The sequence below is a fragment of the Crinia signifera genome, chromosome 4 (assembly GCF_055691185.1).
Source record: "Crinia signifera chromosome 4, ASM5569118v1, whole genome shotgun sequence".
Classification (NCBI taxonomy): Eukaryota; Metazoa; Chordata; class Amphibia; order Anura; family Myobatrachidae; genus Crinia; species Crinia signifera.
The window spans coordinates 130,638,843-130,656,631 of NC_139220.1; the positions used below are offsets into that span (position 1 = coordinate 130,638,843).

General features: G+C 44.9%; 1 protein-coding gene across 1 annotated transcript in view; it reads right to left on the reverse strand.

Annotated features, from left to right (window-relative positions):
• Positions 1-7,554, reverse strand: part of LOC146074431 (adipocyte plasma membrane-associated protein-like) — a 31,573-nt gene extending 24,019 nt beyond the window's left edge. The window contains exons 1-4 of the mRNA XM_083182465.1: positions 7,361-7,554; positions 5,574-5,663; positions 4,508-4,626; positions 1,955-2,053 (exon numbers count right to left, since the gene is read on the reverse strand). Coding sequence (XP_083038591.1) covers positions 1,955-2,053; positions 4,508-4,626; positions 5,574-5,663; positions 7,361-7,362 — 310 coding nt within the window. The 5' untranslated portion in view covers positions 7,363-7,554. The remainder of the gene's footprint in view (positions 1-1,954; positions 2,054-4,507; positions 4,627-5,573; positions 5,664-7,360) is intronic.
• Between the last annotated feature and the right edge of the window lie 10,235 nt (positions 7,555-17,789).

The following is a 17,789-nucleotide window of genomic DNA, read 5'->3' on the forward strand; positions in this document are numbered from 1 at the left end:
TTTCATGCATTGTGATGTCGTTGGAAAGCTTATGACTTCTGAATACAACCAGGGCCACTAAAAGTGCAGCCGGGCCACGGCACTAAGCAGCATGTGCTCAGAGCGGGAGAGGGGCTGTGCTGCTGCTGCAGACTCTGGTCTCTACTCGCACTGCCAGGTCTCTGCAGCAGGGGAGGGGGTCCTGGGGTCCTCCATCAGACCTGGGCCTGTAAAATGTACCCGCCTCCCCCTCGATGGCACTGAATACAACACAATTAACAGACTCCCTTAAGTGGACCCTTAACCCTTTGAGTGGTGGGTTTTCCTGGGGCAGGACAACCAGGACAAGTTTGTCCTGCCCCAGAAATACTCACCACAGATGAGACAGCTGCTGCCTCCTGCAGCAGCCCCTGCTTCCCTGATGCTGCTGCTGGCTTCGGCTGCTTGTAGAATTTCGGGGTCGCTTGGGGGGAGCTCAGGAGCGCTTGGGGGGAGCTCAGGAGTGTTCGGCACTCAGCTGCTCAGCTGTTCAGGCAGTCCTGTGTTTGGACGTCCGAACACACGAATGGCGAGCACAGCCGAACTTCCCCGTGCAGTGACGGGGAGGACCGGTGATTGGGGAGGGGGGTTTCAACGCTGGAGGCACCACTAGCGCACCCTTTCTTTACAGTGGCATGCCCGGAAATTTCTCAAGAGAGCCCACTCCTGCAGCACAGCTCAGCCAGAGAAATTTCCAGGCATACCATGAAGGGGTTATTAAATAAAAAATATTTTCACTTTTGAGAATTGCATAAACTTTTGCCCAGACTAGTTTTATATAATCTGACTATTATTCAGCATACCTCATAGACTAACATCTCCATACAGTATGAGGGAGTTTCCTAGTCAACAGATGTATTATAATGTGCAGATGTTCCATTATCAGTGTCCACAAACTCCAGGCATGGCAGCCATGGAACATTTATTGAAAATGGCACATTATACGTTTTCAGGGGCAACAGATATCATGCCTACTGGTAGGTCACAAAACATCCCATTAGGACTAACAACCAACATCATGGTCCCCCCTCACAGAGACCAGCACTTCCAATTGTGGGCCATTGCAGATCCAAATATACTTTCATTACTGAAGCTGGCCATACACTAGATCAGGGGTTCCCAATCTTTTTTTAATCATGGCACCCTAGAGTAAAATAATTTTTTTCGCGGCACCCCTAGGCCAAATTTATTTTAATTAGATTGGATTTATATGCTATTCTTAGGGTCAGTTATGTGGAAAAGGGCAGGAATTGCTTCTGTTTGTACACATTTTATGATTGGCAGCCACCAGCACTGGTTTTGCTTATAAATAATTAACCATTAATAATTTTAGTTGGTCCTGGACTACCAACCCAGGGCACCCCTGCATGTGTCCCGAGGCACCCCAGGGAGCCACGGCGCACAGTTTGGGAACCACTGCACTAGATGGAGTTTTATCCAACTGGTTGCCTAAAAATCTGGTAATGGATGACAGCAAATGGCAACCTGCCATTTGCTTCCAAAACTTGAATTATGGAGAAAACTGTTGTTAAGACAAGCTGCTTCTCACAGATTTAACCAATGTGTCTGAATGACTGTTTCTGGCTGTTCTCTGGTGTGAGATAGCAAACTGCTGATTGGCATTCACTCCCAATTACAGATGTTCATTCCAAAACAATTAGTCTGATGGTTGAATACTTGGTCTAGTGCAGGCGTAGGCAACCGGTGGTTCTCCAGCTGTTGTGAAACGTCAAGTCCCAGCATGCCTTACAACAGTTTTGCCACTAAGGATAGCTAACACTGTGGCACTGCATGCTGGGGCTTGTAGTTTCACAACAGCTGCCCTGTCTATGCCTGGTCTAGTGTATGGCCAGCTTTAAATATTTGATGCCTTTTCTGTTATCTGCACCATTGATGTTTATAAATGACGACCAGATAAGACATTGCAAGCACTTACCACAGCCAGTCACATTCTTCCCCATCTGGGTTATTAGGTGTAATTGTTCTCCGCGAATCATCCACAGCTTACCATCCACGGTGCCAGTATAAAGGTTTCCTACACAATGTTACATAACAGCGTATAGCATACAATAACAACACAGGAATAAAATGTACAATGTATCCTCTTAGTTTAGCTTTATGCTCCTACATATTAATTTCTTGGTAATGCAGTTTTAATACTTAAGTCTTAAGATGTTAAATTAAACAGAAGTTGAGTTTTGTTTCTTTCATAGTCGCTACCAAGCGATTAAAAGCTTTTATAACCAGACATGGGATGGCATTGGGATCCTAGCGCTTGGGATGTTGGTGGTCAGAAGAACGACAGTGGTATCCTGATGGTCAGGATCACAAAACCTTATAGGTACATATGCTAATCCACCTCCCAACCCCCAGCCCAATCCTAACCCTACCTGCAGCCTAACCCACCTACTTAGTGTCCAAACATCTTCCCCAAAGTCTAAACTTCCATCTATTGCCTAAACCTTCTCCTCCCACCGCAGCCTGACCCTAACCTTCCCAGGCAAACGTACAATCGGGATACCGACAGTCGGGATTCCGGTGCTGGCATTGTGAGTAATGTCAGGATCTTAGCACAGTCTTTTGACCAGTGTCAGGATTGCAGCATCAGTATTCTAACTGCCAGCATCCCGACCACCGGTATGCTAACTGGATGCCCCACACATACTCTCTAATGCAGGGTTAGATCCACCCATAAACTGTAAGATTATCAGTCCATTTATTCAATTACTTGGCTGGTTGAAATGAAAATCTGGTAATTGATGGAAACAAATGACTATTCACCACTTGCTCCCAAATACCGATGAAAGCGATGATTCTTAAGGCCCCCATACACTAGCCGATTTCGGCCAGATCAGTCGGATCTGGCCAAAATCGGACCAAAATCGGCTAGTTTTGATGTCCCCTCAGATCCGATGCGCGGTCCCGTGCGCATCGGATCTGCGTCGGGTGGTCGGACCTGCTGCACGTCCGACCACCCGACTTGGGACCTAGTGGGGCGGCGCGGCGGTGGAGGGAGCAGGGGGGGCTGGGGACGCTGCGGGGGACACAGGCGGCATAGAGCCGGGCAGGGGGAGCCGGGAGCTGTCAGTACTGAATAAAAAAAAAAAGCCCATACAATGAATGGGCGGCCTGTGATTGGCTGAGCGCTCTCTCAGCCAGTCAGCAATTGGCTGAGAGAGCGCTCAGCCAATCACAGGCTGCCCATTCATTGTATAGGCTTTTTTTTCTAGCACTGACAGCTCCCGGCTCCCTCTGCCCGGCTCTATGCCGCCTGTGTCCCCCACAGCGTCCCCAGCCCCCCCCCCCCCCCTGCTCCCACCAGCAGCCCTGCTCTGTTGCCCCCCCCCCCCCCCCCGCTCCCCGGGTTTTTTACATGTGATAAATCGAGACGATTTATCACTAGTAAAAAATGGCACATCAAGTGCCAATCTAATCAAGCTCCCCCGGGGAGCAGCCGGGGAAGCTCAGGGGGAAGTCGGGGGCAACTTGTCCTAAGGACAAGTCGCCCTAGTGTATGGGGGCCTATACAAACTTCTGTTGGATTTAACCAATCTGCCTGGGAGTAAACGGTCAGCTGTCAGTTGTTGGGAAGCTGAATATAGACTGTGCTGCTTCTATGGTAAATACAGTATATAACAACAGTCCATACCCTTTGTTTGTTTAGTATGTGCCAATATGGGTATGGACCAGTGGTGTCAAATTCATGGCCCTCCAGCTGTTGTGGAACTACACATCCAAGCATGCCCTGACACAGTTTTAGCAATATATTATATACAATCCGTGGCAGGGCATGCTGGGACGCATAGTTCCACAACAGCTGGAGGACCATGAGTTTGACACCACTGGTATGGACTATGGGAATGCACGCAGTACCGATAGTACCGATGTTGCGCGTCTGCGCATGTGCAGGCGTATGGTGCGTTCACCCACGGCGACCATGGTGGCGTGGGGGGGCGGAGATGGGAGGGGGGCGCCGGGCTGCCCCATTACCATATGGGAATGCCCAGCGTTCCATGGGCGTTCCCATGAGAACGCTGGGCGTTCTCATGGTAATGAGGCAGTGACGCGGGTGTGGGGGGCGGGTAGCTGACATCACCTGATGTCAGCCACCCGCCCATATCCACGCCAGTGTGCACGCAAATGTAAGTAACTGAAAAGTCACTTATATATGCGTGCCCGCTAAACATCATTCGATGGTCAGTGACCATCGAAAGATGTGGGCGGTTACCCGAGCCATGGGAATGGATGTTTATGCAAAACATCCATTCGCAGCTGTTCGGGGGAAGCCGCACTTTGAGGGGGCAGCGGGGGGGGGGGGGGGGTCGTTCGCCGGGTGGGGTTTGGTGGACTCGCAAGGGTGCGAATTCGCAGCCTTGCGAATCAACCAGAATAACCCCCCTATGTATCACATATATTTAAAATTTGAATGCGTCCTTTGATCCAGTGCTATTCATTGTCTGAAAAATACAGACATTTGCTGTATCCCAACCTTCATGATCACTAGTAAATGACTCTGGGCCTTTCAGATGTCCATAAAAATATCTTTTTCCTTCTTGAAGCCTTTTATTTACAGTCAGCGGTCCAGTTAGTGGTGGTGGTTTGTCAAACCTGGAAATATAAATCACACAGATGATGGTAATATTATAATCTCCAGAGTTTGTCAGATATGCTACATTCAGACAGTAAGATGAGCTGTAAATGAGCCATAGATAGGAACCATTAACAGTGTATAAAAGTCACACTTTCCTGTGTCACTTCTAGTCTGTCAGCCATCTTATTGTGGATGGTGCAATGCTTTCGGTCAAACCGAATGCATCCTCCACTATCCAAAGGCTCCTCTTTTACTACACTCTCTCTGCTCTGTGCCCCAGATTCAATTCCTACTTGTTACCCTGCCTTTTCCTTCTAGCCAGTGCCTTTCATTATCCTGTTTCCTCCTCCAAAATATTGCTTGAATCGTGTCCTTCCTTGTCCTGTATGCAAGAGAAACCTCATGCCTTCATGCTTATGTGTTACCCGCCATAATTACTGTAACCTTCCTATCCCCTGCCTCGCCCCTCTCCAGTCTATCTTCAACTTTTCTGCCATCCACACTTTCCGCTCTCATAGCTTTACCTCCGCTGATCTTCTCCGTCAGTCAGTCCAATGGCTCAGACTCACTCACACCCACATTCACACTACTCTCTCAGCTCCAAAGCTCTCACCTCACTGCTCATCTCTACCGGGGAAATTTACTGAAGTGGAATTTCTACTGAAGATGGGATGTTGCCCATAGAAACCAATCACATTCTATCTATTATCTTCTAGAAGGTGCTAACTAAATAAGTTGAACTCAAATCTGATTGGTTGCTATAGGCAACATCCCATCTCCAACAGAACTCCCATCTTAATAAATTTACCCCTACCTCTCCATATATTCGCAGCTGGGGGGGAGGGAGCTGGGTGGGGCAGCATTTAAATGTTCGCTGGGCTCCGAATACTCGCAGCATAGCGAGCAGGTGTGAATCAGGCCCAAAGTTAGTAGTTAATATGGTGTCAGATAGGATACTACTTACATGAATGGTTCTGGATCGATTGGTGATGGTAACAGGTATATTCCAACAGCTGCAGCAAGCAGAGCCGCAGAAATGACACATTTGATATACCTGTGTTAAGTAAATATGAAAATTGTTAGGAGAAGATTAAAAAAGACAAGACCAGGATGTAAATCTGCTCAACTGATTTCCCTATGTATTCAACTTTCTAAAACTTTGTTGCCCATTTGCTGATTTTAAAGTCAGAAGTATGTCCAGGAACAGAGCTGTGGTTCATCAGACAGGTAAGCTATAAGTGACCGCAGTGAACTTCCAGGCCACACTGTGTGGACAGCGGGATCAGGCATATGAGCACACATTGATGTAAGAGGTTTGTGCAGGCAGTCACCTAGGTCCCGATAATTCTAAGGAGCCTGGCTCCTGTGTGAACAAACCCCTTTCCTCATTGTGTGTTCATATGCCTGCTGCAGAAGTCCACCCAGAGAGGTCCCGAAGTTAGCTACACTGTGGTCACTTTAAGGGAGCTTACCTGGATGCTAAGTTTCAATAAAGTTCCTGGACATGTAGAGTATCCTGTTCCCTGATCATGATGAGGACATAGTTCAACCTCCACCTTTGGTCCTGCACAATAATTCTAACAGAAATGCAGTATATTTTGAAGGGGGGCACCAAAAACCCTTCCATTGGCCCTGGTTCTGCCTAATAGGGGCAGGGGAGGATTTGAATTAGGTGGCAGAGGTAAATGAGTTCCACCACCTCTGCAGGACCACTTTAAGCCCTGGATGGGACACTGAAGAGGATTAATGGAGCAGGTAAACTGAGAAAAGTTAAGGGGATACTGCAGATGAATGGGGGTGACATGGTGGCCAAGAGAGAACACAGTAGGTGTGAATTAAAGAATACAGAAAGGGAAGACTTGTAGGAAGGGGGTACAGATAGAGGCACAGAGAGTCAGAAATGGGGTTGTGGCAGGGGGGAAATAACAGGGAATAATATGGGTGCCAGACGCTTAATTTTCAAGGGGTGCTCAGACCACAATTCACTCACATTTCCTTCTAATTTTGCTATGAATCAGGACACATAAAAAAGGGACTATGTAAAAACCGTAAATGCTGCCAATTGTCCTTTTTTTTTTCTTCGATGATCTGAAGAGTGCAGATGTGATAGTAATCAAGTGTCATTTGATATTTAGCATTTTATTTGCTACTAAGGTTTGACCAGGCAAAATGACTAGAAACTGCTTAACACAATTTGGGCCGATTTATAGTATCTGCAATGTAGGATGTGCCCTGAGCTGTAAGTGCCGCTGCCCTGCACAGACATAAGAAGATGCACCTGACATGGGACCTTCCGCGCAGCCACAGAAGCAGAAGGGAAAAAAAAAGATTACTGCAATCTATGGGTTAAGTTGTGCGCAAGTGTACCCGGAGATTTATCTGTGTGGAAAACACTGTGGCCAGCTGATTCTGCTCCAAATGTGTGCATTATACACAGGTGGTTAGAAAATATGGCTTCATATAATAATAATAATAATAGCTATAAAGTGAAATGGAATATGCAAGCAAGTGCAATACAAATAATAATCCAGCAACCTATCTCTACTTCAAATCAGCACGCAATAGGGGTAATGACAGATGAGAACAGCTGCTGGGGGGGTAATTACCGTAATATATATAATACGGTTACCCGGCAGCACAGTCTCCGCAGTGTCGTGCCGGCTGCTGGGAACCCGGAGTATAATAAGTGGCATTGCACCCAGCCTGTGTCAGTGTATTCCCCCTGCTCCCTGCATGCCTAGTCCCGCTTACATGCTGTGATGATCGGGGCTGTGTGTTATTCTCTGTCCTCCGGCTGCTGCACAATAACATGTCCGCCTGCCCGGGGTGAGCGCTGGGATAAGAGAGGAGGAGCGCTGTGGCGGGGTCACACAGAGTGTACGGCCTAGTTAGTGCCGGGCTAAGGATATGCACGGGCTGCCTGCTTGCTGCGTCCCAGCCACCACCTGCTGCTGCACTATCACTAGTGTGACGGCTGCACACAGCCACTCGCAGCACACGGCTCCCCTGCCTGCAGGACCACAGGTGAACGCATGAAGATTATGCCTCAGGGGCATACCAGCAAATAACAACTTCCTTTATACATCAAACCAGTCAATGACTAATTGTGTTGCAATGTTTTGAGTCACCCCTTTTTTCCCCTGTAGAATTCTTGTGATGCAATGGTCAGTTACCCCATCACTTCCAAAGTTTCGATGATTGATGCCCAGCCATCATTTGATGATGGGCCTCCGATGCCCATCCCTACACATGAGGCAAGCAAATCTGCCACTGAAAAGGAGGCAAGTTCCTAAAAAATCAGAGCACTGGGCTCTTGGCCCTGCACCCAAATAATTTCCACAGCTTTTTAGGGGACTAAGTAAAAACTGGACCCGGACAAGACCCGGGATCACCGGACCGGACATTAACGCTGTATTCCAGAGCCTGTCTGGGGGTGTCTTGTCCGGGGGATCCCTGTGATACCTGGTGACAGGTGTCAAAGCAGCCCCTCCTGACGGGACACCTCCAGCAATGCAGCCCCGCGGTTTTTGTGCAACACACTGTGATAAAGTGGCATAAGAGAGAGGCATTGGCTAGTATCAAAGCCAGGTTTACGCACATATATGAACCCAATGGTTCATGTGGACATTACTCAAACCAGAGGGCCGCAATTTTGTTGAGTTTAACTAAAATTATTTAAATAATACAAAGATTATATTTAGAAGTTGTAAATATCTATCTTGTATTCTAATCACGTGTATAGTCAAAATGTAAGTATGGCAGGGGAGGCACTACTTACCATGAGCGCACATCTGCTATGATATAATCCCAATTTGAGGGGACTTCCCTGCGAGTTGGCACCTTTGACTCCAATAACCCATACATACCGACTATTCTGAATGCCTCTCCTTGAGCCGCAAATTCCGGCATTTGTCTCAGCGGGAAAGGGGGTGCAGGGGCTATGGGAAATATGCAGCAGACTTGCCCACCTTCCCAGGGGGCCACGAGAACTAGATTTTCAGGAGCCTCCCGGCCATTCCGGGAAGGTAGGCAAGTATACAATTACCATGAAAGATGGTGGTTACTGGTGCACACAGGTCCAGCAACAGAAATCTTGGGGCCTGACAAACGTTTATCACCCTTCCAGGCAGGTAAACTCGCTGAGGACTAAATGTATCAAGCTTCAAAAAGTGATGAAGTTGAGAGAGATAAACAACCAGCCAATCAGCTCCTATCTCTAATTTTTCAAGCCCATCCTATAACATGACAGTTAGGAGCAGATTGGCTGGTTGTTTATCACGCTCCATTTTATCACTTTTTGAAGCCTAGTACCCTCAGTCTCTCATATACAATAACATAAATTGTAGGTAGCATAATTTAAATCAGCAGGCAGCTGGGGTCACTCCATGTTCCCAGGCCAGTGCACTCCTAGGGCAATGCAAGCCTTGCTGACAACAGTATGCCCAGCGCACATCACAGAAGAAGTCACTGGGAGAAGCGGCTGAGCATGTGCAGCTCAAATATCTGCTACTGTCCCTTTGATCACAAAAGCAGTCCCCATAGGTTTTTTATGAGGACTACATAAAGTCTGAGGTGTACCAAACTCAAAAAAGCTTGGCTCCCAATATCTACCGCAATATCTAATAGATTGTGTGGTGCGCTATCATACAGCAGCTGGCATAAGGGTTTGTCAGGCCCAAAGGTATATAAGGAATGAAAAAGAGTATGTGCCAGCGCTGGCTGTAATAATACAATGGTACACGGTTCTCAAGAAAAGTATAACAATTTATTAAGACATAAAAACAATAATAATAAAAATTTAAATGCTAAAAAGGTGAATCAATTTGAAGCAATAGTCCAAGACAGTAGGTAAATTACCTCAGTATATTATATAGTAATGGTTATCTTGATAACTGAAGCTGCTTGGATAAGTATATAATGAAATTAGAGCTGTATATTACCATCCCATTTTTGTCTGGTCTTTGGTGGAAACCAGGATCTGTGACGAAATGTCCATAGAGAATGTCCTATAATTTCAAGGACTCAGGATATCCCAGTGTGGTGTCCTCTTGGGTAGTAGCTGGATGATTAGGAATAAAGCTGTATCCCATAAGATTTTTGAATCCAGGAGATTTTGAAGGGAACCAACTGTGGGAGAGCGGACTTGTCACTTGATATCGATGGATGGAGGATTTTACAGCAGCATGGATTGCTTTTGCTCAACGCGTTTCCCCGGATAACCCGGCTTCATCAGGAGCAGATATGAGTGTTTGTGAGCTCTCAGGCATGCTTTTTATACCTGAGAGTTAATTGCTTAGGTGATTCACCTGTCTGTTAATTGATAGCTAAAAACTATTTTAATAGGAGAACCGTGTATATAATAAAACCATATATATAATAAACTCTATAGGAGGCAATCGCTTATGACAAAAACACATTTTAGTAAACATATACAGAGATATACCAAGGATTAGATATAAACTTAAAGGGCATGACCCCGCTTGTATGGGTCACGTGACCCGGAAATGGTCTGTGATGATAACACAGGGCATTTTGGATGTCAATCACCTGTATATAGGTACATAAAAATTCATTGGGGTCCAGAACACAGCAAGCGCATCTGCAGCTCTGCGCACGTCCCACCGCCAAGTGCCGATTGCCGGTAACGGCAGAATCGGCGGCGTACGCGTCACAGGCTGCAGGTACGCTTCTATCGCGTTGCTAGGTGACAGACGCGGCCACGTGATATCACGTGACTCGCGTCACATCCCAGCAACCGAGCGGGCGTCCTCCACGTCACTAAGACGCCAGGGAAAGACGTCAGTACGTCTCTGTCACGTGACACGCGACAGACCCAGGCGAATCAGACAGCGCGGACGAGCGTCTGCCGCGCTGTCATGACAACATCCACAAGTGTTATCATATTAGCGCCCGATAGTCCAATCCCCATAGAGGAGATCAGTACAGTGTCTGGTTTGAGGATAGAATATTTCACATATAAAAACAGCATTCCGAATAATTCAATGAGTACATATAACTAGGAGATATATTTAGTTTATCGGAGAAAATTTATACAAGTTTTTGTATATGGAAACAGAGAATCATTTTGACATTATATCGAGAGAGAGCACAAATATTGGTAGTAAAAAAATATAATAATAGATATAAATATATACTGTAACAACACTAGCAATAGTATTAACAACATATATGAAGACATGAAGAAATTTATACAACTGTATTAAGCTCGATGGTCTCATTTAATCCATCTGGATGCAAGGAGTTAAATTTTAGTGTCCAATAAATTTCCCTTTTACAGAGTAGATTATAACGGTCTCCACCTCGTGGAGTACAAGCTATGTGTTCTAAAGCAGTTATGGATAGACATGTTGGATTGGAGTTATGCTTGATTCTATAGTGTCTATAGTGTCTAGATACACTATGTTTATCGAAACCTTTTAGTATATTTCGTCTATGTTCCATGAACCTTGTTCGCAGGCATCTCGTTCGAAGCCATTGATGGAGGGAAACCATCTGGTTCTTCCATTGATAGCAAAACCAAGTGACGTTGACAATAAACCATCAATCATTGTGAATCAACAATGGAGGATGCCCATCCCTATACCAAGCTTCAAATGCACTCTCTCTGGTAACTAACGCTTGTGCATGCACAGTCCAGTGACTATACATATACACAGAGAAAGCTCAGTCTGCACCTGGAAGTGATTGATCTAGATTCTAGATCATGGGTCTTCAACCTGTGGCCCTCCAGATGTTGTGAAACTACATGTTCAAACATGCATTGCCACATTTTTTCCTATAAGAGCATGCCAAAAACCCTCAGGGCATGCTGGGATATGTAGTTCCACAACATCTGGAGGACCACAGGTTGTTTTATTTGTACTTGTATATCTCCTCCATATTAATTGTAAGAGTTTCCCAAAATTATTTAGACTATCTGTATTCTTTGTGCTTAGTGTGCATCAGCATTTTTCTTCTTCCTGTGTGGTAGTAGAAGCGACAGCATGGTACAGATGGAGAGCTGCTCATTCAGGCAGGGGATGGCGGTAGTTTTGCACACGCATCCCCTTCAACCGGAGCTCCCCCTGGGTCCCCGCTGCCGCCCCCCACCTCCCCGCTTCCCCCCTAACCCTACCCATCTCCCTGAAGCGGAGACGGGTAGGGTTCCCATCCCCCTGCCGACGGGAAATTGGGATGTGCTTGTGTGTGGGACACTTGCGCGTCCCAGTCAGATGTAGCGTTGCTCGCCAGTGGCGGTGGTCTGGCAAGCCCCAGCACTGGATGAGCTGCGCTACATCTGTAGCATCTCTTATTATGTTTATAAACAGGGTGTGCAATGCAGTCCAAGTCCTGTCCCACCCCCCTTCCTCTAGATTTGTGTATATATTGTACACTTGAAGGTGACGCTCCTTCATTTGGAATTGCCAACCCTCCCTGTAACAGTATTGACTTTTGGTCTACGTAAACTGTTTATCTTCTATGTATATGGGTGTCATATAGCTGTTTATCTATGTTATATGAATGTCGCTGTGTATCTTTGTAGGCACCATTGTTCCTAAATACAGTAGACTTGTAACTATAGTAAATTAATCAGAATGTGGCCTTCTTTGTGTTACATTAGAAGCCAGACAATTGAGCTATTTGTTGTAAACAATGCATGTTTACTGAGATCAAGTAACGTAGACGCTTGTCAAAATCCAAATATGCTGAAGCATTTCACAAGATTTTACAATTCTAAGTATATAGATATGAACAAATATTTGACCAAAATTAGATATATGCAAAAAGAGTGCATACGATGTATCATATGCGATCCTGCTGCCGATGTAGCCCGGCAGCTCCCTGGTGCCTCGTCTGCACTGGGATTTACATTGCTGACTTCACGTTAGAATGGGCTTTGTTTAAGGTAAGACCTGGATAAATGTATATAATCTGTTTGTACTCGGGATGTTAGTGACCCCTCTTAGGAATTTCACCTGGACACGATGGATGGACCCACATTTTTGGACAAACTTGTACTAAGAACTTCACTTATTCTCTATGCAGTAGATGCTTCTTTATTAGGGTAATTCCCACATGCCACTTATTCTGGACTGCAGCCTCACCTAGATGCATGTTGCCCTAGCACTGCTGCTGAGGAAAGGAATGAGAGGTGAGGCCTCATACCAACCGCAATTTATTTTGCTCTATTGGATTGAGGATGAAATGAGGAAAGAGTTCCAAGAAGCAACAGTAATTCAAGACCAGGGGGTAGGTGTTGGGTGGTCACATATAGGAATGTGAAACTCTAGAGGTTAGAAAATGATCTGAGACGCTACGCGATGTGCTGTTCTGTCAAGCAGCGGTTACTAAAAAGGGGGACACCACTCCCCAGTCACAAATAGGAAAAAAACTCTAGATAGGTAGCATCAGGTTCCACATCTATAGGTCCCGGAATGGTCTCCAACCATTCTGCTCAGATTTTTGGTACATGGCTCAATGCCCCTTACATGACTCAGCAAGGCTGTAACAAAAGCTGAGGACTAGAATATGGAGAGAGAATATGGATCACGTTACTTGCAGTGAAAGTACATATCCATTTGTAATCTGAATCTAGAATATCTGCCAAAGTTGAGGAGAAATGTCTGCTACTGCCAGCTTCAGGATATACTGTATGGTGCAAGTTGATCCTGTCACTGTGAGTAAATCTAGCAAGGAAGAGGAGAACCTGATGTTGCATACCACTGATGGATAGGTGCAAATAGAGGGAAATCAGTATGCTGGATCACGCCATTGCTAGCAAGTGTTCTTTTTTTAATAATGACATTTTCTCTAAGGGGTTTGACTCATGGGGTAAATTTACAAAGATGGGAGTTCTATTGAAGATGGCATGTCGCCCATAGCAACCAATCAGACTTTAGCTATTATTTTCTAGAAGGCGCTAAAGAAATAAGTAGAACATAATTGGTTGCTTTGGGCGGCAGCCCATCATTAATAGAGCTCCCATCTTAGTAAATGTACCCCATGACCTGTCCCCAGTCTCCCCTGTGTTCACACACCATACTTTGTGGCAGAATCTCTGTAGTAATAATTACATTTGGCTGCATGCAGCATAACACTGCATGTGTAGATGCATATAATAGGGACTGAAAATTCATGTGGGTTGAGTGAATGCGGTGACCAGGTCTGTGACTATGGGGCCAAGTCAGAAATCAGTGTAGACCTCCAAAAATCACTTCTTGACAATTTCCAGAGATCCGTGTATGCAGAAATTACACTGCAGTGTCACCGAGACAGCAGTTGAAGTAGCAACTGGGGCAGCTACCATTTTGAGGCACCAACCAAATTTATGTGAGTGGTCTAGACAACACAGGTGTGTTCAGAGGGTTTAGGGCAGAGGGGTCCAAAACATAACCAGCCTGCCGATGATGGGCAAACGCTTGGCTATGTATCAAAACGCTCACACTTTAGCGATGTGCCCACAAAATGTTGCAATAACATTACAGGACAGGACCCGGCCCGTGATGTGGCCTTTCCCAGCGTGCAGGGTGGCCCCACTTCAGCCACGGGTTGTAGATTTGCAAGGATTCGCAAAGCTACAACCCAGTCTAAATTAAACCATATACACTGTATTTTCCCATAGAACATTTAAAGTTGCATGATATTCTTATTTTAATCTTTTCATGTGCATTAGGCAGCCGTAAGAGATCCTATCTCAGGTGCCTGAGTGAATTGAGGTTTGGTCATGTGATGTGAGCTGTCTGGTCTAACATATTCATTGTACACCAAGTTTTCTTTTCCCAAATGTAGACAAATGGCGCCATGTTCCAGATGTATGGCTGGAGTTACTAAATGTCCCTATTCCCACTTGGATTCCTAAGTGCCCTAGCAGTGTTTGCAACAGTGAATAGATCAATAGAATAAAGATGGTGCTACGAATTGTAAAGACCATCCAACTGGTACATTAGCAGATGAAATTAGTATTCTGACCCTAGTCGTGGTGGTTTCAAGTAGACTTGTATGACTGATTACAGGTATCTCCTGACCTAAACCATGCTAGTTTCTCCTTTCATTTAATAGAAACAATGGCATTTATTTACTAACATGGGAGTTCTATTGATGGGATGTTGTTATAGGCAACGAATCAGCTTCTATTATCTTCTAGAACAGTGATTTTCAACCTTTTTACCTTGCGGCACATTAAATAGGATTTTAAAATTGCCAAGGCATACCATGAGATCCCCACAGGGCAAAACACATTGGCCCCCACAGGAAAAAAACAAACCTATTGGCCCCTATATAAACAACCACACTGGTCCCCACAGTTAATAAATATAAAATATATTGGCCTGTTACATGAAGAGACCAGTAAATAACACTTGAACTGGTGGTGGCTGTAACTGGTTTGGGCATCTCTAGATCTGGGGGCACACTTGAGAACAGCTTAAGGCACACCAGTGTGCCACGGCACAGTGGTTGAAAAACACTGTTCTAGAAGGTGCAAAATAAACAAGTAAATTCAGATAGGACTGATTTCTATTGCCATTTACAAAAGCAGTAGCAATCCACCATGTACCAGGAAAAACGGCCTCTAAGTATTTGCTGTTGTTGCGAATTTCTTGCCTGGTGACACAGATCAAAACAAAACGGTCAGGGCTGCAGTGCAATATTGAGGTGACCTCGTCAGAACAACCGAGTGATCTGAAAGTAACTAAAATATTCACCCTTCTCAGAAAGGTATAGTTGAATTAATGTAGTCTGGAGGAGTAAGAAGCCCCTTAAGTAGGAGAATCTGTATAACAGAGAAATACAAACAAGTAAAGGAAACCCGCACTACGATAGTACATATATGTCTTAAATAGTGGAAGGGTCTGTGATTACCAGTTCTGGGTATCCTTTGGTTGTCACCCAGATACTATAAAAGGGTTATTTACTGGTTTTTAAATATTAGACAAACAATACAATAGAGAATGAAGAAAACCAGTTCACTCAGATGCACTCTTCATCCACAAACACAAATTTAATTACTCTAAAATATATTCTTTACTCCCAATATTATTAAAAAGAAATTCTCTTACATGAGATACCAATGGTCATTTTTCTATAGGTATATTCGGATACCTTATAGCGTGTATATTTAATACCCTGTATTAGGGATGTTGGGAACCAAGTATTAAAGTTGATAGGTGTGTTTGTTAAGAAAAATAAATTAATTGGTGCAAGAAATAAAGATTAAACTGGTCTGCCTTTAAAATAGTGTTTTATTTGTCCTTTATTTCTATTATATATACACTGCTGGGTTTATATATAGTTCTGGTCCCTTTCAAGGGTCTTTAATAATCACCTTTTGTGTGTCATATACACCAGTTATCAACAGTTCAGAGACTTGTATTCCAATACATGTCTTCACACATGATCTTTAATAGCAGTAGCAAGGCATCTGATACAAATGTTTCTAGTTGCCTTATGAGAACCCGCAGAGGAAATAAATGTATCAATAGGTTTCCATTTCTGTGGTTTATTTTGCTAATGCAGCATCGGACAATATCAATTTCTTGCTTTTGCTGCGTTTCATAGCCTCAGATTACTGTAGTCAAGTATATAGATTTATACACGCAAATATACCTCAAAAGTATAAGTGCAGTGGGAAGGGGGTCAGGAAACATACCCAATGTCTATACGCCAATAGTGGTATCATCTTTACACTGAATTGGTTATTGCACACTGATATTAAAGAGAAATGCAATCAGATCCAATACAGTTACTGACCATGAGCCTTCCTGCATCTAGTTAGTGGAGATGTAACAGCAGAAAGCCATAGCCATCAACGTCTGGATAGTTATCACTGGCCAAAATAATGTGCAAGAGTGAAGGGATCTATTACCTGGACTGAGCATTGCTTAGGACTTCACGGATATACCACAACCTCTCATTATTCTCCAAAATGTGGTCATCAAGGCAGCCTAATGGTCCATGTTTTTATTTTTGCGTAACCAATGTTTGTTTAGGTTTTACGTATATCCATGGCTCACTCAGCAAGGCTCAAGCCGCACACACACGATAAGATATTTTAAACGATATGGCCGTTTGACCAATTGGAACAAGCAATAATTAAAAAATGGTGTGGGGGCAGAATGATCCAATGCGCACAGTCGTTCATCTAGCTTGTTGATCCCTTCAATATGCAGGAAGATGAACGACCTGTCATGTACGATTTGGCACACAATGGGGCAGATGTATGAAGCCTGGCAAAGAGATAAACTGGAGATAAAGTGGAAGGAGATAACGCTCCAGCCAATCAATTCCCAAATGTCATATTTCAAACACAGCTGATTGGCTGGTGCGTTATATCCTTCCACTTTATCTCTTCACCAGGCTTAATACATCTGCCCCAATGTTCTGTGTGCAGTCATGAACAACGATGTGGCAATGATGTGTATATGACTTGCAGTCGTTAAAAGCACACTTTTTTGTTTTACAGATAGTGATATTACATTTGACTAGATTACTTTTATTGTATGCATTTCTTTTGACTTCTGTTTAAGATTAGGATCACTCAAAGTTAACTCCAGAGTCCTCATTTTCCTCTCTCATAAATTATTAAAACTGCATCATGCCTGCTCGGAAGCCAGCATTGCACATATAATTGTATTAGTATTACCAGTGGCGTAACTACTGTAAGGCAGCCCCAGCAGCCGCTTGGGGGAGCAAGCAGCAGCAGGGTCTGTGCGGGCGCCGGCACCCACTCGATGCACTGACATGCTGCTGCCTGCCTTTGCCCATTGACTGAGCACTGGACGCGAGTCAGCTGCGGCGTGGGTGGGGCCATTTCAGAGATGACAAATTCCCCCACTGATTCAATTGACTGTACACAGAGCCGGCTATTGGCTACTGGGTACAGGATGGGCGGGCGGATGGGCATGCTAGGGCGGCCTGGGATGCGTTGGAGCCAAGGGAAGCAGCAGTGTCTGCTTGTCTCTCTTCCTCTATCCTGCTTCAGTTTCTCCGTTATGCGTGTGACGTCATCACGTCACATTCTGGTAAGACACGCTGGAGAGGAGCCTGGAGGGGGAGAGGGCGCCACACACTTTTTGGCAGGGGGGAGCAAAATTTATAGTTACGCCACTGAGTATTACTATTTATCTAGTGCTCGAGGATATTGGGTACTTGTGAGTTATCCGGGCTGCCGATTTCTAAATCG